This window comes from Lepidochelys kempii, chromosome 9 (genome assembly GCF_965140285.1).
Source record: "Lepidochelys kempii isolate rLepKem1 chromosome 9, rLepKem1.hap1, whole genome shotgun sequence".
In the NCBI taxonomy this organism is placed as follows: domain Eukaryota; kingdom Metazoa; phylum Chordata; order Testudines; family Cheloniidae; genus Lepidochelys; species Lepidochelys kempii.
This window is the reverse complement of record NC_136388.1, coordinates 32196223-32220912: the sequence shown is the minus strand read 5'-3', so window position 1 is coordinate 32220912 and position 24690 is coordinate 32196223. Positions and strand designations below refer to the sequence as shown.

The following is a 24690-nucleotide window of genomic DNA, read 5'->3' as shown; positions in this document are numbered from 1 at the left end:
AATTTTAGAAGTGCGGACATGTGGAAATGGAAGATTAAGTCTAATGGCAGCTGAGTCTAGAATCAGTTTTTGTCAGTTCATTGAATCTTTGGTTAGTTTAGATATTTCTTTAAAGTGCATATAACATGTGAGTTATACACACTAGTAGTTGACTTTTTTTATGCCATAGCATATACTGATGAATTTATTCAATGTGAGTGTTTAAGGTACTGGAAAATGTAAACCACGTAAAGTTACTAACATAAATTCTCATAACATTGCATATTTTTTTTGCAGACTCTCTTGCTCATTTTACCACTCTTATCTTAATATTTCTGTTATTTTAGAATCATGAAGACAAAGAATGGAAATTTGCTCGTGCCAAGCTTTGGCTTAGCTACTTTGATGATAAATGCACACTACCTCCACCTTTCAATGTCATTCCTTCTCCCAAGACTATCTGCTATCTCTTCAACAGCCTTAGTAAATGGATCAGCTCTCATACTTCAACTGGCAAAGTCAAACGTCAGAATAGCCTAAAGGTAAGAAATTGTCTGGAAAGTTAAGTGTATGTTAACAATCATACAAATATTCCTTGCTTAAATGAACCTAAGAGAATTTATATTGTTATCTACTTGCAAGTTCCTATGATGCTGTGGGTGGTATAATAAATAAATCACAATAATATATTCTAAGTATAGTCTTAGTTATATCCAAAATAATGGTTAAGCTGATAGGGGATTCAGTTGATGAAGAATTCAAGAGTAAGAATATAATTGCCCATCAACATGATTTTTATGGAAAATAGTTCTTATCAAACAAACCTGATGTAATTCTTTGAAGAGATTATAAGTTTAGTTGATGAAGGTAATTGAGTAAATGTAATATACTTATGTAAGATCTTTGATGTAGTACCACATGACACACTGATTCAAAATTAGCACTATACAATATCTGCAGAGTCCACATTAAATGAAATAAGAACTGGCTAACTGACAGAGCTTAAAAATAGTTGTCAGTGGGGAATTCTTATCAAATGCAGGACAGGGGGCGGAGGATCTAGTGGGGTTCTGCAATGATCAGTAAAAAGCCTGATGCTATTCAGCATTTTTGTCAGTGATCTGGAAGTAAATATAAAATCACTGCTAATAAAATTGGTGGCTGACACAAAGATTGGTTGAGTGGTAAATAATGATGACAACAGGGCAGTCATGTAGAGCGATTGGGATTACTTGGTAACCTGGGCCCATTCAGACAAAATGTGTTTAAATACAGCCAATACAAAGTTATATCCAGGACCAAATAACGCAGGCCATACCTGTAGAACGGGGGACTGTAAATTCTGGAATGCAGTGATTATGTAAAGGATTTAGGGGTCTTGTTGGACAAGCAACTCAACATGAGCTCCAGTGTGATACTGTGACAAAAAAGAGCTAATGTATTCTTCGAATGTACAAATAGGGAAGTAGTGAGTAGGAGGTGATTTTTATCTCTGTATATGGGGTTGGTGAGATCAATAATAATATACCGTGTAACAGTTCTGTTGCCTGCATTTTAAAAAGGATGTTGAAATATTGAAGAGGGTGCAGCAAGCACCACATAATGGTCCCTTCTGGCCTTAAACTCTCCTAGTCTATGGGTATGTCTACACTACAAAATTAGGTCAATATTATAGAAGTTGATTTTTAGAAATAGATTTTATACAGTCGATTGCTATGTCCACACTAAGCGCATTAAGTTGGTGGAGTGTGTCCTCACTACCATGACTAGCATCGACTTACGGAGCGGTGCACAGTTCCCGCAGTCTCTGCCGCCCATTGAAATTCTGGGTTAAGCTCCCAAAGCCTGAGGGGGCAAAAACATTGTCGCGGGTGGTTTTGGGTACATGTTGCCAGTCGCCCCTCCCTCCGTCAAAGCAATGGCAGACAATTGTTTTGCACCTTTTTTCCATGTGGACGCCATACTGCTTTCAGCAGACGGTGCAGTAGGACTGCTAACCATTGTCATCCACCACTTCTGCAGCAACTCTTCATAGCGAATTCTCAATAGCGAATTTCTCCATGTTGTCTGTCATGGGCTCCCGGGTACGTGTGTTCTTCCTCGGGAAATGTGTGCGGTGCTAACCATTGTTCTCCACCGCTTCTGCTGCAAAGCTGCTCTCATCAATCCACCTCGCAGGTCCTCTCGTCATTCTCTATAAATAACTATTCTTATGGCATCCATCATCAGCCACTGCTTCCGTTGCAACTCTACTCTCCTGCAGATGCCATACCATGGCAAGCATGGAGCCCACTCAGATCACCGCAGCAGTTATGAGCATTGTAAACATCTCGCGCATTATCCTGCAGTATGTGCAGAACCAGAACCTGCAAAAGCAGGCGAGGAGGCGACCGCAGGGTGGTGAGGAGAGTGATGAGGACATGGACATAGACTTCTCTCAAAGAATGGGCCCCGCTAGTTTGGCTATACTGGTGGCAATGGGCAGGCTCATGCTGTGGAACACCGATTCTGGGCCCCGGAAACAAGCATAGACTGGTGGGACCACATAGTGTTGCAGGTCTGGGACAATTCCCAGTGGCTGCGAAACTTTCGCATGCGTAAGGGCACTTTCATGAATTTTGTGACTTGCTTTCTCCTGCCCTGAAGCGTCAGAATACCAAGATGAGAGTAGCCCTCACAGTTCACAAGCGAGTGGCAATAGCCTTCTGGAAGCTTGCAACGCCAGACAGCTACCGGTCAGTCGGGAATCAGTTTGGAGTGGGCAAATCTACTGTGGGGGCTGCTGTGATCCAAGTAGCCAACGCAATCACTGAGCTGCTACCATCAAGGGTAGTGACTCTGGGAAATGTGCAGGTCATAGTGGATGGCTTTGCTGCAAAGGGATTCCCTAACTGTGGTGGGGCGATAGACGGTAATTCATATCCCTATCTTGGGACCGGACCACCTTGGCAGCCAGTACGTAAACCGCAAGGGGTACTTTTCAATGGTGCTGCAAGCACTAATGGATCACAAGGGATGTTTCACCGACATCAACATGGGATGGCTGGGAAAGATACATGACGCTCGCATCTTCAGGAACTCTGGTCTGTTTGAACAGCTGCAGGAAGGGACTTACTTTCCAGACCAGAAAATAACTGTTGGGGATGTTGAAATGCCTACAGTTATCCTTGGGGACTCAGCCTACCCCTTAATGCCATGGTTTATGAAGCCGTACACAGGCACCCTGGACAGTAGTAAAGAACTGTTCAACTATAGGCTCAGCAAGTGCAGAATGGTGGTAGAATGTGCATTTGGACATTTAAAAGTGCGCTGGAGCAGTTGACTGACTTGCTTAGACCTCAGGGAAACCAGTATTCCCATTGTTATTACTGCTTGCTGTGTGCTCCACAATATCTGTGAGAGTAAGGGGGAGAAATTTATGGCGGTGTGGGAGGTTGAGGCAAATCGCCTGGCTGCTGATTACGCGCAGCTAGACACCAGGGCAATTAGAAGAGCACATCAGGGTGTGCTGCACATCAGAGAAGCTTTGAAAACCAGTTTCATGACTGGCCAGGCTACGGTGTGACACTTCTGTTTGTTTCTCCTTGATGAAAACCCGCCCCCTTGGTTCACTCTACTTTCCTGTAAGCCAGCTGCCCTCTCCACTTCAATCACCGCTTGCAGAGGCAATAAAATCATGGTTGTTTCAAATTCATGCATTCTTTATTAATTCATCACAAAATAGGGGGATAACTGCCAAGGTAGCCTGGGAGGGGTGGGAGAGGAGGGAAGCACCAGGTCGGGTGGTGGAGGAGGGGAGGAGCAAAGGACAAGGCCACACTGATGTTCAAAACTATTTTAATGCCAGCCTTCTGTTGCTTGGGCAGTCCTCTGGGGTGGAGTGGCTGGTCGCCCGGAGTCCCCACCCCCACGTTCTTGGGCGTCTGGGTGAGGAGGCTATGGAAACTGGGGAGGAGGGTGGGCGGTTACACGGGCTGCAGCGGCAGTCTGTGATCCTGCTGCCTTTCCTGCAGCTCCACCAGACGCTGGAGCTTATCAGTTTGTTCCCCCAGTAGCCTCAGCATTGCATCCTGCCTACTCTCATCACGCTGATGCCACCTCTCCTCTTGCTCCCGCAACCTCTCATCTTTCTCGTCCCTCCTGTCCTCACGTTCATTTTCTGCTTTCCTGGACTCTGCTACTGTTTGCCTCCACGGTGCTCTTTCAGTGTGGGAGGACTGCATAAGCTCAGAGAACATTTAATCACGAGTGCATTTTTTCCCCTTCTTATCTGCGCTAGCCTCTGGGATGGAGATGATAGGGGGAGCGTTGAAACATTTTCAGCTGCGGGAGGAAAAAAAGGGAGAGTAGTATTTAAAAAGACACATTTTAGAGAACAATGGGTAGACTCTTTCACAGTGAACCAAGCTGTTAACATTACATAGCACGTGTGCTTTCGGTACAAGGTCGCATTTTGCCTCTTATATTGAGGGCCTGCCAGTTTGGTGTGAGAGATCACACACGCAGGGCTGGGCAACAGAATTCGGCTTGCAGGTAGCCATGGTAAGCCACAGTCCTTTGGCTTCTTCAACCTTCCTAACATGTGGGAATGGTTTCAAACAGCAGTGCACTCCTTTCCCATACCAAGCACCCGTTGGGTTGGCCATTTAAAAGGAGGGGCTGCGGTTTTCGGGTTAACATGCAGCACAAACCCAACTAAATCTCCCCCACCCCAATTCTCTGGGATGATCACTTCAGCTCTCCTCCCACCACGTGACTAGTAGCAGGGAAGATCCCTGCCAGCCAAACGTGAACAGCTCCGCATGAACGGGCCCTCCCCCACCGCATGGCTAAAAGCGGGGATGATTTCTTTTCAGCCACAGGCAAACAGCCAAGCAGGAACTGCCAAGCACCTCTGAATGTCCCCTTTATAATGTACCTGGAGGATTTTTGCTCCATCCCCAGACACATTAACAGACTTTTCCAGTAGCTGTACTGGCTGTGAATGCATCCCAAGTCTTCAGGGCAAATTAATCATTAAACCCACTTGCTTTTAAACCATGTATTATATTTACAAAGGTACACTCACCAGAGGTGCCTTCTCCGGCTGCATGGTCTGGGAGCCTGCCTTGGGAGGGTTGGAAGGGTATTGGCTCCAGGGTGATAAACAGTTCCTGGCTGTCAGGGAGAACGGCTTCTCTGCTTGCCTGTTGTGCGCTATCCTCCCCCTCCTCCTCAAAATCCTCATCCCTGTTGCGTAAGACTCCCCCTTTGCAGGTGTCCACCGGCAGGGGTGGGGTAGTGGTAGGGACAACCCCTAGAATTGCATGCAGCTGATCACAGAAGCGGCATGTCTGGGGCTCTGACCCAGAGTGGCCGTTTGTCTCTTTGGTTTTTCGGTAGGCTTGCCTGAGCTCCTTAATTTTCACGCGGCACTGCTGCAGGTCCCTGTTATAGCCTCTGTCCATCATGCCCTTGGAGATTTTTTCAAATATATTGGCATTTCGTCTTTTGGAACCGAGTTCTGTTAGCACGGATTCATCTCCCCATACAGCGATCAGATCCAGTACCTCCTGTTTGGTCCATGCTGGGACTGTATGTTTGTAATTCTGGGACTGCACGGTCACCTGTGTTGATGAGTTCGCCACGCTGGCCAAACAGGAAATAAAATTCAAAAGTTCCCGGTGCTTTTCCTGTGTACCTGGCTAGTGCATCTGAGTTGAAAGTGCTGTCCAGAGCGGTCACAATGGAGCACTCTGGGATAGCTCCCGGAGAACCAATACCATTGAATTGCATCCACCCTACCCCAAATCTGACCTGGCGATGTCGATTTCAGCACTAATCCCCTCGTTGGGGAGGAGTACAGAAATCGATTTTAAGAGCCCTTTAAGTTGACAAAAATGGCTTTGTGTGGACGGGTGAAGTGTTAAATCGATCTAACGCTGCTAAATTCGACCTAAACTTGTAGTGTAGAGCAGGGCTATGAATCCAAAATATAACTGTTGGCACAGAACACGAACAAAAATATTTATTTCAGATTTTAATTGAGGTTTTTAATTAAGGCTGGCATAATTTTCATGTTTCAACAAAACCAAAACCTGTTAACCAAATCTTTAATGGCCCTGCTGCTTGATGTAAAACCTGTTAACACTTTTTTCTTCAGTGTTGAAATTTGTAATAATTTTGAAAATGGTGCAGTTAGAATATGCTAAAGTTGGGGGGGACAACTAATTTTAAACATGTCACATGACATGTCAAAATAAATAACCAAAAAAGGAACACTGGAGTCTCTTAATTTTTTTTGGTTTTACATTTTCTTTAAATAAACATAGTTAATGTACCCTATAATTATGCATACTAATTGCTACTGCTCCTTCTTGCAGCCAAAAATATTTCAAGCAAACCAGATTGAAAGACTGTACAGAACGTACATTTAAGTATAGAAATACTATTAATGACTAGATGATGGAAATCTCATACATCTGTATAACTTTTTCCAAGCCAGTTAGATTAAAAGACTTTCATTTCTGCTTTATGAATTGGGCACTGTAGGCCTGATTTTTATCTCAAAAGGCTGCACGCATTGTCATATGCATATACACAAGTTGAAAATTGGTACATACAGATTTCCAATTTGTGTGCACATATGTGGTGTTGTCCGTGCAATTGTACATAGGCTTCAGGGCTCAAAAATTAAATTAACACATAAAAATAAATCCCTTTTGTTTAGTAAACCTATATCTTTGTTTAAAGGAATGGAGAAATCTGAAGCAAAAGAGGGACGAGAATTACCAAAAGGTGATGTGTTGTTTAGTCCATCGTTACTTAACCTCCATGAGACAAAAGATGCAAAGCATGGATCAAGCAACTGTGGAAAATCTCAATGAACTGCGGCAAGATTTATCAAAATTCCGAAATGAAATGAGGGATCTGCTTGGCTTTCGGACATCTAAATATGCTATGTTTTATCCAAGAAATTAAGGTCCAGCTTTTAGAACATGTCTAACTGTAGTTGAAAGTGTTGGCCTAAGTCTGTTGTTGCCAGACCAATAGAAAAGCAAATTTTTTGCACAACCTTAAATTTGAAAATGTATTTGCATGAGTTTCAGCTAAGTTCAAAAGATGTGGAAATGAATGCAAAAACTATCATTCTTTTAAAGCTCTTTAAGTGTGTAATGTACAGTATGTAAAATATGTATATAGCATTTTACAATAAATGTTCCCGAAAATATGGATTTTGACAGGTCACATTACAGCTATCAGGCTTCAGGTCTTCATAGCTGGCATGTTGCATTTATTTCCCCTATTTTTGCTGTTTTGTCCCTCTTGGTTACTGCTTTTTCAAGTTGTGGGAAAAGGTGGAGATCTTAACAATACTTAAAAATATACCTGGCGCTTTCATAATAGAAATGTAACCAGTATATGATTTAAAGTAGGTTGCAATAGAAAGTTAAACACTGCATGACTCTGAAAATGACAGTTTTTGTACATGATGCTGTTGACTGAATATTAACAACTGAAAAACACTGGGAAATGAAATTTGTGATTTGTTCCCTGAAAATTGCAGGGTAGTGGGGATGTTGAAATCTTGAACATAGAGCCAAAGTGAACTATCCATCTCCCGAACTTTCAGGGATCCATTTAAAATAGTTATGTCCTCTCAAAAACATGTGAAGATTTTTCATGTGTGTACATTTGCAATATGCAACTCTTGAGATCTGGGAATTTTTTTAAAAATTAGCCTCTTAATTTTGAGTAGTGTTCAGAACCTGGATTACACACAGTTGTTCTTTGGCATAGGAAAACATAATTTTTAAACAAGAATTAGATATCGGTCTAGAGCATGAATGTCACTTGTTTGCAAGGCTAAATATTTCTTGTCCATTAAAACAAATGGAAATATTGTACAATTATTTCTGTGTAAGAACATACACTATGCCTGTACATTGGAAGATATGCAATTCAGAAGGCTCTGTTTTAGAGTATGTATACACTGCAGCTGTGAGTGTGTTTTCCAGCACAATAGTACTCCTGGGGGAATTCTGAGCCAAAAAAGTATTAAAAATTCTGCAACAAAAAATTAAAAATGTTGCACACGTTTTAAAATTCTGCAAATGTATTTGTCAAAATAACACTACGTAATAACGCCAGTTTCAATTATTTTGGTAATTTATTTCTAAATATCTATCAGCAGGTATGTCGGTAATAATACAGACAGACACACAAATTCCCCCAGGAGTAGAAAGTTAAAGAAACCCCTGTGACAATCCAGTTCCTGTTTCTCTGCCCCCTTCTGCCAACAGAGCCAAGCCCTGGGGGCCCCCCAGCCCAGATACTCACACCTACTCCAACCCAGAGCCCAGCCGCAGGGCCCCCCTTAGCCCCGAGACACCTGCCCCCTCTCTCCCTCCTATCCCGAGCCCAGCCGCACTCCCCCCAGTGCGCCCCTCTACCCCTCAGAACCCAGGGAGAAACAACCTGATGCTCACTGCCATCTCCTACTCTCAGGGCATGCAGGGAACTGAAGCTGCTGGGAGCCCTCTAGCCCCTCCCTCTCCCCCCAGCAGTGTCTTCTATGTGTGAGCTGGGCTCTGCTGGGTCCAGCAACCCCTCCTGGCAACCAGCAGCACTGCAGCCCATTTCTATGGGGGAAAGGAAATTCTGCCTGCACACAACATGAATTTCTGCAAAATTCTGCCATGCGCAGTGGCACAGAATTCCCCCAGGAGTAACAATAGACAGACTTGCTAAAAGTAGCAGCATAGCTGTGGGTATCACAGGTTGTGACTTTTTCTAACCATCCGAGTATGTATCTAGGGAGCCCAGGCAGGTTTGTACTCAGGCAGCTAGCCCAAGTTGCTGCCCACACTATCCCACCTACACAGCTATTTCTAGCACGCTAGCTTGAGCAGAGCTAGTGTGTGTCTTGCTACTTGTGTTGAGAAGCACCCTCCCAGCTGCAGTGTAGATATACCCTGTGAGAGATTTTTTCATATCCTATTTTAAATTTATCTTAATATTTTGTGTTCTTCCTGAATTTACTGCTTCCAACTGTAAGGTGTTTGTATCAGAATTATTATTAAACATCATAATTATTTGTGACTTTTATTCTTCTTACAATGGAAAGTAAGGGCTTTGTGAGTTTTCTGTGATAGAGGGTACAGTATATCTTCATATGCTTGTGTATAATTCAAGTAGACAAACTATAATTGAGAAAATATGAGACTCCTGTATTTTTTTAATATGAAAAACACATATTTATGACAGAGGATTGTTTGGCAGTAATACTGTGGAGGCAGTGTTCTCCTAACATTCTGGGTTGGATATCAGATAATTAGTGAGTCTTAAGGCCAAAAGGCGCAGGTAGCCACAGTGGCCTATAACCATAACTGATCCTGGGGCTTATAGAGAGAAGTTGAGGCTTTTGTCAATGTTCCCCCTTTTGAGGAAGTTCTTATAAAATATTTCTTGTAAAAGTAATATATTTTCTGTACTATGGAATTATGCATATCCCAAATGGGGTTTAAACATCAGGCCTTTTGATCTCCTTCCGTAGAGAGATTCTGAATTGTCTAAAGAAAAGGAGTACTTGTGGCACCTTAGAGACTAACCAATTTATTAGAGCACAAGCTTTCGTGAGCTACAGCTCACTTCCTCAGATGTGGAAGTCTGAGGAAGTGAGCTGTAGCTCACGAAAGCTTGTGCTCTAATAAATTGGTTAGTCTCTAAGGTGCCACAAGTACTCCTTTTCTTTTTGCGAATACAGACTAACACGGCTGTTACTCTGAAATCTGAATTGTCTGTCAGCTTTTTAATTTGAATAAGGACTATGTTCTAAGACGAGAGGATGATCAAATTCTTGACTTGGCTGGTGAATGGTGTTAATTTATAATCCAAACATAAAAGCTGTATATGTTATCTCATATATTCCAAAAAAGGAAGGAAGGAAAGAAAGAAAGAACATTTGAAAAATATGGTTGTATTAGATATGAATAAAAACATATACTTGAAACAGATATTTAGGAGAGAGCTTATAATTTCCAATGCATTACACACCATGTCAAGATATGTTAGCCTAGGAATTTAAGGAAGTTGGCTGGAAGTTATAGCTACCGATCTATTAATATTTCCACATTATTCCCTTTATTTCTCTGTCTGTAAACCAGTAATTCCCTTTTCTCCTTCCACCTGCCCAGCAGACTATAGAACTATGTTTTGTAAAGGCATTTCTCTGGAGTTGGGAAAAAAACCCTAAAGTTTTCTTTTGCTTCAGATTTTCATGTCTATAATCATAGAAACATTGGCTGAAAGGGATGTCACAAAGTCATCTAGTCCATCCCCCTGCCTTGAGATGGGATCAAATATACCTAGAAGTGTGGTTCAGGTTCCTGTAAAGCAGAGTTTTATTCTCTATGGCTTTAGTCACAACATACATTTTAGTGTGTTCATTGTATGTGGGACTTGGAGGTGGCTATGGTCCTCATGTCTTTCTTCTTGGGCACAAGTAAAGTAGAGACGAGTAAATGTCCTTTCTGGGTGAGGCATATTCAATCTGGTCATATCCTTCAGACTTCTCTGTCTCCCAAGGTTTTAAGAAAGAGATTGTTTGTTTCTTACTTGACAGCTCACTGTTAATCACACCTGTGTTTCTCATACTGCCACAAGAATGGAGCTGATGTTACAGACTCCTTTCAAGCTGTAGCCTTGAACAGATTTGTTGATGAAAGGATCGTCAATTAAGGTATTGGCATGGATGTGACACTTGGTTTTCAGATTTTCTGGGCTTCATCCAAGAAACATTTATTGGTCCATTAAGTAAAAAGCCTGGAAACACCTGACTGAAATATGCCTCTCTGAGGAGAAAATAGCTCTCTACAGCTCAGTAACAAGAGTTTATGCAAGTCTAGTAATTCATTTGGATGATGCTATGGCTTCTGAAATTAGAATGTAAACCTTCAATATGCAAGTGATGGGATCACATGGAAACATTTTTTTCACCTGGTGCATTAACAGGACTCTTAGTCTAGTGGATCTGACATTACCTTTTACCGTGGATTATTTCGTTTCTGTTACCAACATTAGGAGTATTTTCTCTACTGAAATTAATTTAGTGGCCATTTCAGCCTCTTGACTTAGAATCTTGGGTATTTTTTCTTGTCACATAACTCCATCTACTTGTCTCCATGCCTCAACTGCAGCATAAATGCTCTCAACTGACATAAAAAGAATACAGCAAGAAGCTTGATCAGAGCTTATTTTGCTATAGGATTTAGGAATTTCTTCATACAAACTGCAATATTATATAAGGCATAACAGCAGCAAATGTTTCTGCTAATGAGACTGTTGAGGTATGCTGACTGCTTCAGGTTCTTTTATCTCTTTCAAGTGAGCTGTCATTTTGTTTCATAGGAAATTTTTGTCTTGATCAAACTAATATCTCCTTTATATCCTGTACATGAAAATTCCCTTCTCCTTTTTAAAAAGCATTTTCTTCATGCCAAGATAATTTCTAGCAGAACGGTCTAGCAAAGGGTCAAGAACAGATATTTTTGACTTTCATTCTGTTTCTGGCTAAAATGGTTCCCAGAGTTTGTATCTGCTAGTTATCTTCCTTTGGTCCTATTTGGTCTGTCACAGACTAGATGTAAGTGACTGCATCTCAAATTTGCTATTTCTAAAATTATATTTGGAATCACTGTCCCCTGAGCAGTGTGTTACTTTTTAAAATTTTTTACCTTGCTCCAATGTAAGCAGGGTTGGGGGAGGGAGGAGCGACAGGTAAAATAGCTCAAGCTAGTATTTAGGAAATCCTTAAACAGGGTGAGGGATATATGTGGAATAGGGCTTCCTCAGCAAGAAAAGAGAACCTGTTTCTAGGAAAGCCTTGGGGAATAAGGCAATATGTTCAGGTTGGGAAGTTCATGAGGAGGGGCTGTGAATAGCAGCGGGGTCAGGAGCCCCCTCTGCTCTGAGGTGAGAGAAGAGATTTATAGTAAGCTGTTGGACTCTCCCTGCAATCAAAAAGCATCCCCCCCAAAAACAAACCAACAAAACTGCCTGTATTGGTGATGGAGGGGGATAAACCACCAGTACAGGGATGATGCCTTCCAAAATATCTATTGTGGAAGTGAGCCAGGCACCCACTTGTTATTAGCTGTTGTGAGGCTGGGGCTACATTGGTGAACAGTGATTAACAAAGTAATATCTAATATTTACATGGTCTCTAACGCAGAGATTAGAACAGTTGTGTGTGTCCCCCCCGCATCCTGTAAGTAGGAGAGAGTACACATAGCTTCCAGAGCACTGCACGAGTATAAAGGTGTCACCAAGCTGTTGTCTAGGCTTGCAGGTACCAGAATGCATAGTCTACACATGAACCAGTATTTGAAAACTGAGTGTAAAACTGGAGCATTACAAATGTGGTTTGAAAACAAATGTCACTGTAAGAGCACCAAAGCAGGAGAGGCAGCTTGGTTTACTGGGTAGAGCAATGGACGGGGAGTCAGGAGACCAGAGTTCTATTGCAGGCTCTACCATTGAACTGCTAGGTGATGCTGGGTAAATAATTTCATCTCTCTGTGCTTCTATGTCCTCCTGCTATGGTAAATAATTTCATCTCTCCTCCTTCTATGTCCTCCTTTTTCTGTGTTAACTCTTCAGAGCAGGAACTTTCTCACATTCATTGTTTGTTCTGTACAATCCCTCGTATAATGGGATGTCAGTCTTTGTTGGTGCCTTTCGGCACTACCATAATGCAAACAGTCGCGGGGAGGGAAACATTTTAGAAATATGATTTTCAAATTGATGTTACCTTTAAGAATTCTCACTTTTTATTTGGTTATGTTTAAAATCACCTTTTTAATCTGAGGAATCCAAGGGATAAACTGACCTCTGAACAGTATTTATTGAAAAGGATGATAATTTCTTAAGCACCCAAGGAAGCCTGAGCTTCTAGTACCACATACAATTAGTCAGTGACAAAATTCAGGCTTTGTGTAGTTGTAGAACGAGAAATAAAAACAGTTTGTCTGCCTTCCACAGATTGTTCTTCAGTTTCTCCATTATGTGTCAGTAAAATTTACATTCCTCCATCTACTTTAACTTGAGTTTTTATTTCAGAATAAGGATCAGACAGGATGCAATGGACAGAACTGACAGCAGTAACTGGCGTTATATCACAAGCATCTCCCTGCCAGTCAACTCCTTTCCTTTATGTATAAAGGCTGATAACGTGGGAATACTGTCTAACAGAAAATGAATCACTCTCACTTTGTAGCACTTCTTTCTTCCACATCAGCCTATGGGGACAGATATACCACCATCTGCATCCCCAGTACTAAGCTGAGTGTCACTCTGAATCTTGGTCTCCCATTCTGCGAAAGAGGATAGCATACTGTTTGCAGGTGTAGTTCACTGCCCCTGGACTGGTTCCTAGCCGTACCTACGTAGGTTAACAATATCATTTGGCTTTTATTTGTGAAATACTGAAAAATAAAATAAACAATGTAGATAAAACATCGCTAGATAAAAGCATTGCACTATAGTAGTTTCAGATTTTTTAAAGCTCTAATCCAATTCCCTTTGACTTTAATGTACACGCTGTAAGTGTGGTGCCATTCTTGAATCACAAGCATGTAAATGATCAGAGATTTTCTATTTTTAGCATGCCCTACTTAATACATAGAGAATTTTTTAATACCTTGGTGTATCGTGCGTGAGGTTTTAAAATTTTTATTAAGCATAGATAATAATGCAAGAACCCATATAATAAAACAACTTTAGAAGAAAAAGCTAGTTAAAATGAATTACTATAAATATTGCACTTATTCTTATTTTACATCTGCTCATAACTCATTCCTAAAAAAATCCTTCTGAGACAAGTATAAATTAATAGCTTCAAAGGCGTCAGAATTTGGTATACTTCAGATCAGATGGTTATGCTGCAAATCTTGCAGTTTAAAATTTGGGATCTATTCTCCTCTATATATTTTTTCATTGACAGTGCCAGTTACATGGTTATATGTAAGGGACAGTAAACTGACAAGATCTTTTTGGTTATGGTCAGTTTTATCTTCCTGATTTTTTACTGTATGAAAATTGTTCCTCACAAAGAGATGACAGAATGCAAGTAAAGAATTCACATTTTAACATCGTTTGTTTTTCAGGGTGTTCAGGATCTTTTGGTTCTTAGTCTTGAAACTCATGATAAAGTTGTTGGGCAGGACTTTACCTCTGCCATCTTCTTCTAGCTGGCCCATGATGATGTAGTTTAGACCTACAGAAAGGAAGGTGAAGTAAGACAAATCTCTTTCTAAACATAACTTGGAAAGAATAGTTATATTCTTGTGGGCTCTATTTACACAGGTAGTGCTGCATACATTGCATAAAAGGTGCATCCCCCACTTTCTGTTAAAAAGTAGGTTTTGGCTACAAATTGGGTAATCTGTCCTCTGAAAACCACTTTACGTAATTTCAGTCCTAACTCAGCTAGTTTGATTCTTAGCTAGAGAAGAATGTGTCTCATCCAGTGTAAATTTGTCTAATAAGCTCATATACTTGGACAGGTATGATTTTAAAAGCCAGTTGTCACAAGTATCCTCCAGTCCCAGGGCCACAGCGGGGGTCCAAGTGCTGGGGCTTCCCCCGCCACCCCCTGTGCTACTGTGGGGGACCAGCGTTGGGGCGCTGGGTCTTCTCCTGCCTGGCACTTCGGCCGGAGAATGGGGTTGGGCATGGGGGCTTACCTGCAGCCCCGCAGCTTCTGCCAGGGATGGTTGTGGGGCACTTGGGCTTTCCCCATCCCACAGCTTCTGCCAGGGAAGGGATTGGAGGGCACTGGGGAGGAGGGGGATTTCCCTGCCCACCCAGCATTGCTGCCACAGACTGGGGTTGGGGGGCAGAGGCTTTCCCTTCCCTGCCTGCCTGCCTGGCGGCCGGGACTCTGGCCTTCCACCCCTGGTTGGTGGAGGCCCCTGGGCATGGACTCTGTGGCTAATCTGCCACTATGCCTGTTTAAAGGGAATCAGTTTACTCCATCAAGGACATTTTGTTATATCTCCTAGATATCCAGATTCCAGGCAGCAAAAGATAAAAGCAAAAATTAATTTCTGACTAGGATTTCTTCTTTGGTGCTGGCCATTTTGGATACATGTTGGAAATACCAGCGGCATACTGAGTGTTTTGCTTTATACTCTAGTTAAATTGTGATTTTTCCCTGTTCTGGTTCCATTTTTGGTTTCTTTGTTGCTTTTACTACAGTTTACTCAGGAGGCTGGGTTGAGGTCTGTTCTCAATTTCTTGTTACTATGAAACCTTGTCTAAGCATTTCTAATAACGATACACTTGCCATCTTGATTACATTTTATTGGATGTTGCCTTGGTTGACATGCTTGATACAGAATTTTGTTTGGTATAGCTACAGTGATGTTACTTCCCATCAGATATCAAGTGGGTGTATTACTATTAGACTGCCTGTAAGATACTTGAGGTAGGGAGGTATTAAGTAAATTAGCACAAAACAGCTATGGAGGAGGAGAGGTCATCATGCTTTCAAATGTGCTCTTGGTTGTCATATTGAGTACTCTTAGGTTTAACCTCTTTGCATTTACCCCCTCTAAATCACTGCATGTGAAAACAGGCTCCCAAACACCTAAATCCAAAACTGAAATCCAGCTAAGCTTTATTTGGGAACACCAAAACAAGTTCCTGTTGATTTTATTACAATCATGATACTGAACCACTGCATCAATGAAGTTATAAGAATTGTTTCACCTACAACATGTATCAGATTTAAAGTCTATGCCTAAGTTTTACAATCAAGTATATGTTTATCTATGAAGTCTGTCATGTCGGTCAAGTGATTCTGAAAACAACTGTAAAAATGCATTATATAGATAGTTTTTTTTTCTTGAAATTAGTTATTCTGATACATTAGCTGACTAATTAAAATTGTTAGAAGAGCTATGAAAACGGAAGCAATGGTGAGCAAAGTTTTACAGAAACCTAAAGCAGTTATTTCTCTTGTTTACTTACCTCTCCTGATGAGAGGGCACTGCTTACAAACAACAATGATCTTGGCACTCATATTCTTGCCTGCTTGCTGGATTGCTAAATTTCCTTCCTTATATACATTTATGATTGATATTGTTGCATGTAAGCTACCGCCCCGTGGGACTGCTGTGATAACAGTTCCAGTTATTACTAGAAGAAAGAATATATTAGTTTTCAGTATCATGTTTATTTTTATAGTAGGTTAAATTTTTGATCTGTCAGACTTGATGGATGCCCCTTTAACTCTTGCTTATTTCCAAAGGGTAAGAAGGTAACAGAAATACGTTATCAGCCACCAAAATGAGGGTTGCAACATTGCAAAAATCCCAGCACTTCGAATGGGTCACTCGTTATAGGTAAATTTTGGTGGTCATATTGAGGTTTGTCAAAAATAGAACTGTTTCCAGAAAACACCAACAACTTGGAAATCCAATTCTAAGTTTTGATACTTAAACTCTATGATGTTAGTTATTTTTTTAAAGACGGGACCCACCATCATATCATCTCATCTGACTTCCTGTGTATCACACGAGATAAGACTTTATTAACCTTTTATTTTTTTCTTTTTAATTTTTAAAATAGTTGGAAACTCTTACACCCATTATTATTTAATTGTCTTACACTGGGCTCCTGCATCGCCCATGTCTCCTTTTTGAGGAAGAAGGGGCACCATTAAGCTCACATGCCCAATAAAAAATATTTGACCTTTTTTCAGAGATGCTGAATGCCCACAGATCCCACTGATGTCAACGGAACTTGTGGGTATTTAGGATCTCTGAAAAACAGAAAATCAAACCTGTTTATTTTCAGACATATTTTAGTATATTTATAGTAAGAAGAACCTCCTACCTGCTGATTGAATTGTGAAACTGCTAGGCTGCACAAAACACCTACACTTTTCTTTAGAAGGTGAACTGCAAAGCAAGAAAAAAGTGCCCTTTTTATTTACTCTTTAAGATACATAAAGACAACCTCTAAAGTCTAGTACATTCTTTGGATGATTTTCCCCCTTCCTCCCCCAATAGAAATATCAGATCTTGTCATCCCTGTTTTTGCTGGAGAGCTCTTTGGAAGCCTGGAGAAATGGAGTGGGATAGTGACATGACAATAGGCTGAAAGCAGAACTGCAGTTTTCTTCACTGTCAAAAGGCAATGGTGAATTTTAGGACCTGACTCTCATCTCACACTGGTTTTATACTTATGGAACTCCACTGACTTTAGTAATTCACAGACTGCCACTTAAATTTAAGCCTATATAATGTCACTGTCCTAACTCTTGTTTTCTAATCCTCCAAAGAGTCCTCAGCAAGAAAAAGACATGACCTAATATTCCTAATGTAAAGAAACAAGCAGAAGCAAACTTTAGGTCATAATTATGAAAGGAACAATAAATGGTACAACCATTTTTCTCCTTTGCAGTTCACCTTCAAATGAGATCTTGAATGATCTAATACATGCTGACTGAATAGTTTAAACATTGGTGTAACCAACATTTCAGATCAAACATTTGTGAAATTATATAATGTATTCTTTTAATTTAGAACTTCTTACAGTTATATGTGATGCAGTCTCATCACAACAGGACTATAGATATTACATTAATGGAGACTAAGAAAACATACTTCTAAAGATCAGCTACCAAATATTACAGGTATACAATACATATAAAAAAAGAAATTGCTCTTTTTTCCAAGGGTGTTAAAGCCAGCAAAATTAAAAACTTCTGCATTAATTCAAACCCTAGATTACATACCCAAACATCTTATTTTAAAGAGGAACTGAAACTTCAGATCATCAAAAGCTGGGTGAAGTATTAAAAGCTGTTCACTTCCCCTACAGGATAGAAGGAAAGTGCCTTGCATTGTGTCACCCAATGGCCAAAAAAGCCTTTGACCCAGATCATGGGCTGTGATCAAGTTGCTGCACAGCTCAATAAGGGGAGCAAACAACGTAGTTTAAGGCCATTTTCAGGTCCCTCTGATTGTGAGCCAATCTGCATTGAGGGCAAATTAGAGAAACCTGAAGACTTCTCTAATTTGCACCAGCAGCCACCTCTCTATGCTGGCAGACAGGAAGGGAAGTGGCATAAGACATTACATTATGGCCCTATGCTATCTAAGGATTCACCTGTGATAGGGGATTTTTCCAGGGCCCCCAGATCTGCTGTCTTTAGGGCTGTTTTGCTATGGCAAAGTGGCACAAAGCTTCACCCAGTGTATTAGAGGAAAGCCAATTAGCAATATGATCACTGGATTAGCTCGAAAGGCTACTGTGGGCAACTTTCTTTGGCAGAGAGGATGGTGGCTACAACATGAGGTTTCAATGGCAGTAGAAGAGAGTGAGATTTAAAAAGAGGCGTCCAACAGTAATATGGGGGAATCACCTCAGAAGGTAACTAAACAAAGTCACTGACTGATAGTACTGTGCAAATACAGTAAAACATCATTTAATCACCAGTGATTTATATCTGAATAAGAAAACTATGGCTCACAGGCTTTCACAGCTTCTCCATATTTCGCCGTAGGTTATTTTAAAAAATATTTTGAACATCTACAAACTGAATTATGGAATAGTGAGTAATGCAAGTACGTACAACAAACATACCATTGTGAATAAAATATATACAGGCTGTTCCAGCAAGACAGCATGCCAGTATAGTACCTGAATCGACACTTTCATATAGCAACAGTTCACCTTCTGTGTAGTCATTTGTGTTTAGACTGAGAAAGTATGTTTGTTTCTGATACACATTCACTGTCTTTACTTCAAAACAGCTCCAGGAACGTATTGAGTCACAGATACGTAAGAGAGAGAGAGAGTATGATGATATGAAAACATTTCTTTGCATACTAATAGCAATTTACAACTACATTCTCTGTAATTCCTCAGAGACTAAACACATAGTCCCAAGTCAATAATTATAAAGAAATAAACTTTGTTGTTCTTACCAAAGTTACTTGAACAGTAATGGCTCTCAAGAGTCCCATTCCTTCTACATTTCTGCTGGCAAAGGGCAACTGTAGGTTTCAAAGCTTTTTTTCATAGGACAAAAACGTAAATGAGTAAAATTGATATTGAGTGTATTAAAACATTCTAAATAATATTTTCAAGATTCTTTCTGGCGTTTTCAATCTGCAAAACTAGATTTGGGATTCCAAAGGATGAATGCCTGAAGATGATTTCAGTATTCGTCTTCTTCCAACTTCCTCACCCAATCTTTATTGGATCTTTTTTATTTTACACATTGTCTTCACTTATCTGTTTCAATGGCCATGTTAAGTGAACAGAATTGAAAACGCCTTGTACAATCCAGAATGCATACTATACATATAGAGATTTCAGCTGTCCACTTGGTTTGTGAGGTTACAAAACTGCACGCAATAAACTGTCAGGGGTACAACTAAAACCTGTCTATAAGGCATGCATTTTTTAGGAAATATTTGGTTGCAAAGTCATGAAATATGAAAGTACAGCCTTAATTAATCCCTATTGTGTCTATGCATTCAAGTATAAATGTTAAGTGATGCGTGTGTGTGTGTGTGTGTGTGTGTTGGAGTAAATAGGGATGCCAAGATGGCATTAAAATGATGGCAGCTTTATTGCTGAATAGTCTTAATTTTGTGGGTTTACAATATATCACTGTTCATGTTCTTTTAATGCACAGTTTCTCTTTTTTTATTTATAGTAACAATTTGCACTAACATTTATATTTGACAATGTAATGTGATCTGAGACATGCATTCAAATTATCTCCTTGTATTCTTACCCACTGCCATGCAATCTTAACAGTATACTTTTAAAATACCATCATTGAGACACAATGTTATAATTATAACTAGACAGCCTCCTTCAGACACAAAAGATAATCTTGCAGTTAAAGTACTGTACTGCACTGCGAATCAGGTGATATGGGTTCCATTTCCTCGCCCTGCCAATATCTTTGGATGAGTCGCTTAAACCTTCTGTGCCTCAGTTACCCATCTGTAAAACAGTACTTCCTTTCTCCCTCTTTGTTCCTTTTGTCTATTTAGAGAATATGCGTGAAATGCATATTAAAGACTGGGTTAATGCATCACAAAATATTTTGTCAACTATGACTTAGTGTGCATTCATGATAATACTTCAAGGTATACTAGTAAGTGTAGTATATCTAGTAGTACTGTACATTTTGTAAAAATAATAAAATCTGGTTGGTACGAGTCCTCACCACAGCATATGAGAAGTGGGAAGATGCTTGTGTGAATGAGAAATGTTGCAATTTAGCAAAGCATGAAGAGGAGAGGGTCTGGCTGTATTTAATTAAACCTTTAATCGGTATCAATTTTATCTGTAGCTATACTGTAAGCAACATGATTTGACCTATACAGTGAAGTTAAAAAAAACACCTCATTATGCAGCATTATGTGAAACATTTAATTGATAGTCACTGACCTACTTTTAATCCTTTGAAAACTTCATGGTTTTTCAGTACTTTGCCATTATATAATAATCCTAATAATAATGGCACTGTAAATGTATATAACTAAACATGATGGTTAATGGAAGTACCTGCTAAAAGTTAAACAGTCACTAATGGTTTAACAAGTCTAATGCAGACTTGAACTATTTTGATTTGCAAGATAATAAATGCCTGTTATTACTAAGGCTTCTGATACCAACAAAATATCCACAACGTTTCTCCACATGCCATTCAGTAATTCACCAAACGTTTAAACTGTGGAAAGTTGTTTTTGGTCATACAGGTCTAAGCCATGGAGAGCAGATATGAAGTGAGCTGTAGCTCACGAAAACTTATGCTCAAATAAATTGGTTAGTCTCTAAGGTGCCACAAGTACTCCTTTTCTTTTTGCGAATACAGACTAACACGGCTGTTACTCTGAAACCTGTCACAAATAGAGAGTTCTTCCTGTTTGTCTTTTCCCAACAAGCTCTCCTTTGTGGTCAACTCTGAGTCTGCTACATACTCTGTGAGATCACTAGTGGGCTGGTTTTATTTTTAACATCAATGGTGCCACAAGGACTGGTTTAAAAAGCTTAGAACAAATTAATAAAGGTTACAAAAAAAAAAAAGCTACCAAAAGAGATGAATGGGCCCCTTGATGTAAACGGTGCAATATCGGACAGCTGACAAGTTTAGGGACTGGCAAATATGGGAAGTAACAACTTAAAATAGAGAACTTTAAGTTGAGGAAGAACTGCATTAATTGTTACTCGGGTTCTCTCCACTGTCATGTCAAAATTATTTTTTATAGTTCATTATTTCAATTTTTAAAATGTTTGTTTTCTCCCAAAGACTATTTTAACAGCTTTTCATTATATATTTTCAGCACCACATCTCTGACAACCCTTCTGAAGTCTTTATCATGACAATTTGATCTGTTTTAAGTACAAATCAACCCAAGTGCTGTAAAAACATCATAAATAATTTGTGCGTATGCTGCTGTTGTTATACATTTAATCTCTCACATTCAGCATATGAAGATTGCAAGCATGAAGCCCTTCAGAATCACAGCAATGAGGTGTTTTTGGTGAAGCATATGGGAAACTTCCAACTGATCTTAGACACTCTATCTATATTTAGGCAAGTATAAAGGGGATGCTCTCATTTTTCAGTATTGCATATTTCTTTTACAAAACACCACCACAATCTTTTGCGCAAACCTAACCTGAAAGATAAAACATTGCTGTGATGTTGCCAGTAGGGTCTAATGAGAATTCAGTTGGCATCTGCACCATTTGTTAGATCTCACCAACTGGACAAACAGAGACAAGTATGGTCAATTTTTACGTACAAACCCATCCTGAAACGATTTAATGGTTTCCTCAGAAGCCTAAACCGAAACAATTTCCAGAAGAGTAACCAGAATTGTATTAAGCATAAATAAGAAATCAGTCTTGAATTGCACTATGTGATTACCATGGTGAAAGGTACATGTTAGCTAACTGCCAGAAAAACGAGCAAATGTGGGAAATGTTACTTCAGACTTTCTGAGCTAACATTTTTTTCACCTGTGACAGTTACAGGCACAGGAAACTCTAGATTGGAGGAGTTTTCATTAATTATGTTAAATGGATTCTAGTGACTCTCCTGGGTGCATTAATTTTCATCCACTCCCTCAACATTTTTAATATAAACAAACCACAAAACCAAGTTCTGCTTTTTCACATGTTTTTTACTACAGTTTCCCTTCATCTTTCCTTCTCCTGGAGTGAATTCTTCTTCAATATAAAATAAACAAAACCAGTACAACTTACTTGCTGTTGCAGGGGGAGTGGTCGTAGCTGGAGCTGTGGTTGTGGGTAACTTTTTGGCTCTGAATTTATAGTGACCAATAAAGCCATCAGCAGTTAAACTTAAATCAGACAAGAACTGAATGAGCAACTCGTTTCGTTCAGATATAATGGGCCTGAAACAGAAGAAAATACTTTGGTTGTATGCCTTTAAACCAGGAAGTTTTTATAACATGCATAGTACAAAATGACTAAATATTTAGCGGTGGATCTCAAAGCAGGCAAGTATCATTATCCCCATTTTACAAACAGGGAAACTGAGTTGGGTGATCACAGAGGTGATTAAAGTTGCCCAAGGTCACCTAGCAGGCCAGTGGCACTGGCAGAAATAGAACCCAGGTCTGAGTCACAGCCCTGCGCTCTAACCATCAGGCCATAGTGCTCTGAAGAGCTACAGTATTATTTTCAGTAGGTGACAGTAATTTTCATTGTTATGGGAAACTCTTATGCATCCGATGAAGTGAGCTGTAGCTCACGAAAGCTCATGCTCAAATAAATTGGTTAGTCTTTAAGGTGCCACAAGTACTCCTTTTCTTTTTGCGAATACAGACTAACACGGCTGTTACTCTGAAACCTGTCTTTCAGGAGACTCACTCAAGCAAAATTTAACTGGAAACATAAATACAAAAGCAGTTTAATATATCAGTCACTGATCGAAAGTTAGGCCTGATCCTGCAAAGATTTATGCACGTGTTACTTTATGCACATGACTAGTGCCATTCCCTTCACACTGACACTCTGCTAACAAATATTCTGAAGATAGTATCGGGGGTAGCCGTGTTAGTCTGTATCCACAAAAACAACAAGAGTCCGGTGGCACCTTAAAGACTAACAGATTTATTTGAGCATAAGCTTTTGTGGGTAAAAACCCCACTTCTTCAGATGCATGGAGTGAAAATTACAGATGCAGACATAAATATACTGACAAATGAGGAGAAGAGAGTTACCTCACAAGTGGAGAACCAGTGTTGACAGGGCCAATTCAATCAGGGTGGATGTAGTCCACTCCCAACAATAGATGAGGAGGTGTCAATTCCAGGAGAGGCAAAGCTGCTTCTGTAATGAACCAGCAACTCCCAGTCCCTATTCTGAAGATAGGCTTCAGAGGGACTACTCTTAAGCATAATGTTAAGCATGTGTATAAGGGATACCTTAATAGGGGCCTTACACCCATGCAGCACCACTGGTTTCAAGGGGGCTGCTTAGGATGGGGAGAAGAATAAATCAAGGCTAAATGCAACTCATTTTTTGGTGATGTTTGCTCACATTTCAGATACTCATGCTTGGATCGGAGATAAGTTCATCACCCAGCTCTTTCTGTTTTATCATACAATTAATCATAAATCCCATATTTCTAAAACTAATCTCAAAATGAGTGTTGTTAAATTCAGCTTTGACTTCACAGCAGCACCATGGAAAAAGAGCAATAATGATGAATGAAAATGAGGGAAACTTATTTCAAAAGTCCTTGGTAACTGGCTAACACGGGAAAAAGTCTTTTTTTCAAACTCAAATGAAAAATCTACTCATTTTTGAAAGGATGGAGAAATTGAATTCAATACTGGATTCTGAAACTCCTGGAAAAATAGAATAGTAAGTAAAGGAAAAGTTCAGGTATTATTGCCTTCTATGGGTTTAGCTTTTTTTCAATAATTGGGTATATACCCCCAAATCTCAGCACAGCCCACTACGTTTTGTTGTGGTGTTTAAATGTAATGTATAAATTTAATACATATGATTGCAGATACCTCCATTAAATAGTTTCCATTTCATCAGTGGTGTCTGTATAGCACCTACCAGAATGGGGCCCCAATGCTGATTACCTCAGGGTACTACTGTAATTCCATCAGAGCTTCTGTGACTGTTTTTTGCTGCCACGGCATATCCTGTAGTGTACTGGGTGGCAGCAGTGCCTTCTCCTTTCCCCCCTCCTACCTTCTTTTGCACTTTTTGGAGACGTTCATTTGATTTTCATTAATAATTGTTAATGTGCATTTTACATACAAAAGAAGGGTTAGAAGGGAAGAGTAGGAATGGGAAACAAAATAGAAACAAAAAGAAAAATATTCTTGTGGGATGATGAAGATAAGAAATGGACTTGAAAAGTAAATCTTACAAAATTATTCTGTCTGCCTCCCTACCACTCACAACAAATCTGATAGATGTTTCGTTTTTTATAAGCCTTAAGTGGCCGTTCTTAATATTCCTAATTAGACCCTTAAAATAAAACCTGTGAATATCTCCATTTCACAAGCATATGACTTCAGTTAATTGTGGGTTTAAGACACACACACACACACTCACTTTCTGGTTATTTGGAATTCTGCATCTAAGAGCTGATTCTGGCGTTGCACAGAATTTGTTCTTTTGCCACAAAGTTGGCACAGAGCA

The 24690-nt window shown here is 39.9% G+C and overlaps 2 protein-coding genes across 9 annotated transcripts in view; one reads left to right on the top strand and one right to left on the bottom strand.

Moving 5' to 3' along the window:
- Positions 1–9055, top strand: part of TRPC1 (transient receptor potential cation channel subfamily C member 1) — a 46076-nt gene extending 37021 nt beyond the window's left edge. For 4 of the 5 annotated variants that reach the window (XM_073359773.2, XM_073359774.2, XM_073359776.1 and 1 more), the window contains 2 exons: positions 327–521; positions 6712–9055. In XM_073359773.2, coding sequence (XP_073215874.1) covers positions 327–521; positions 6712–6939 — 423 coding nt within the window. In that variant the 3' untranslated portion in view covers positions 6940–9055. The remainder of the gene's footprint in view (positions 1–326; positions 522–6711) is intronic. The other variant, XM_073359775.2, reaches the window with a different exon arrangement.
- Positions 9056–9934: 879 nt separating this feature from the next.
- Positions 9935–24690, bottom strand: part of PCOLCE2 (procollagen C-endopeptidase enhancer 2) — a 50577-nt gene continuing 35821 nt past the window's right edge. Inside the window, exons 6-10 of one of the 4 annotated variants that reach the window (XM_073359769.2) lie at positions 22264–22415; positions 18957–19040; positions 15991–16158; positions 14189–14233; positions 9935–13399 (exon numbers count right to left, since the gene is read on the bottom strand). In XM_073359769.2, the coding sequence (XP_073215870.1) occupies positions 13257–13399; positions 14189–14233; positions 15991–16158; positions 18957–19040; positions 22264–22415 (592 nt within the window). In that variant the 3' untranslated portion in view covers positions 9935–13256. The other 3 variants (XM_073359771.2, XM_073359770.2, XM_073359772.1) reach the window with 3 other exon arrangements.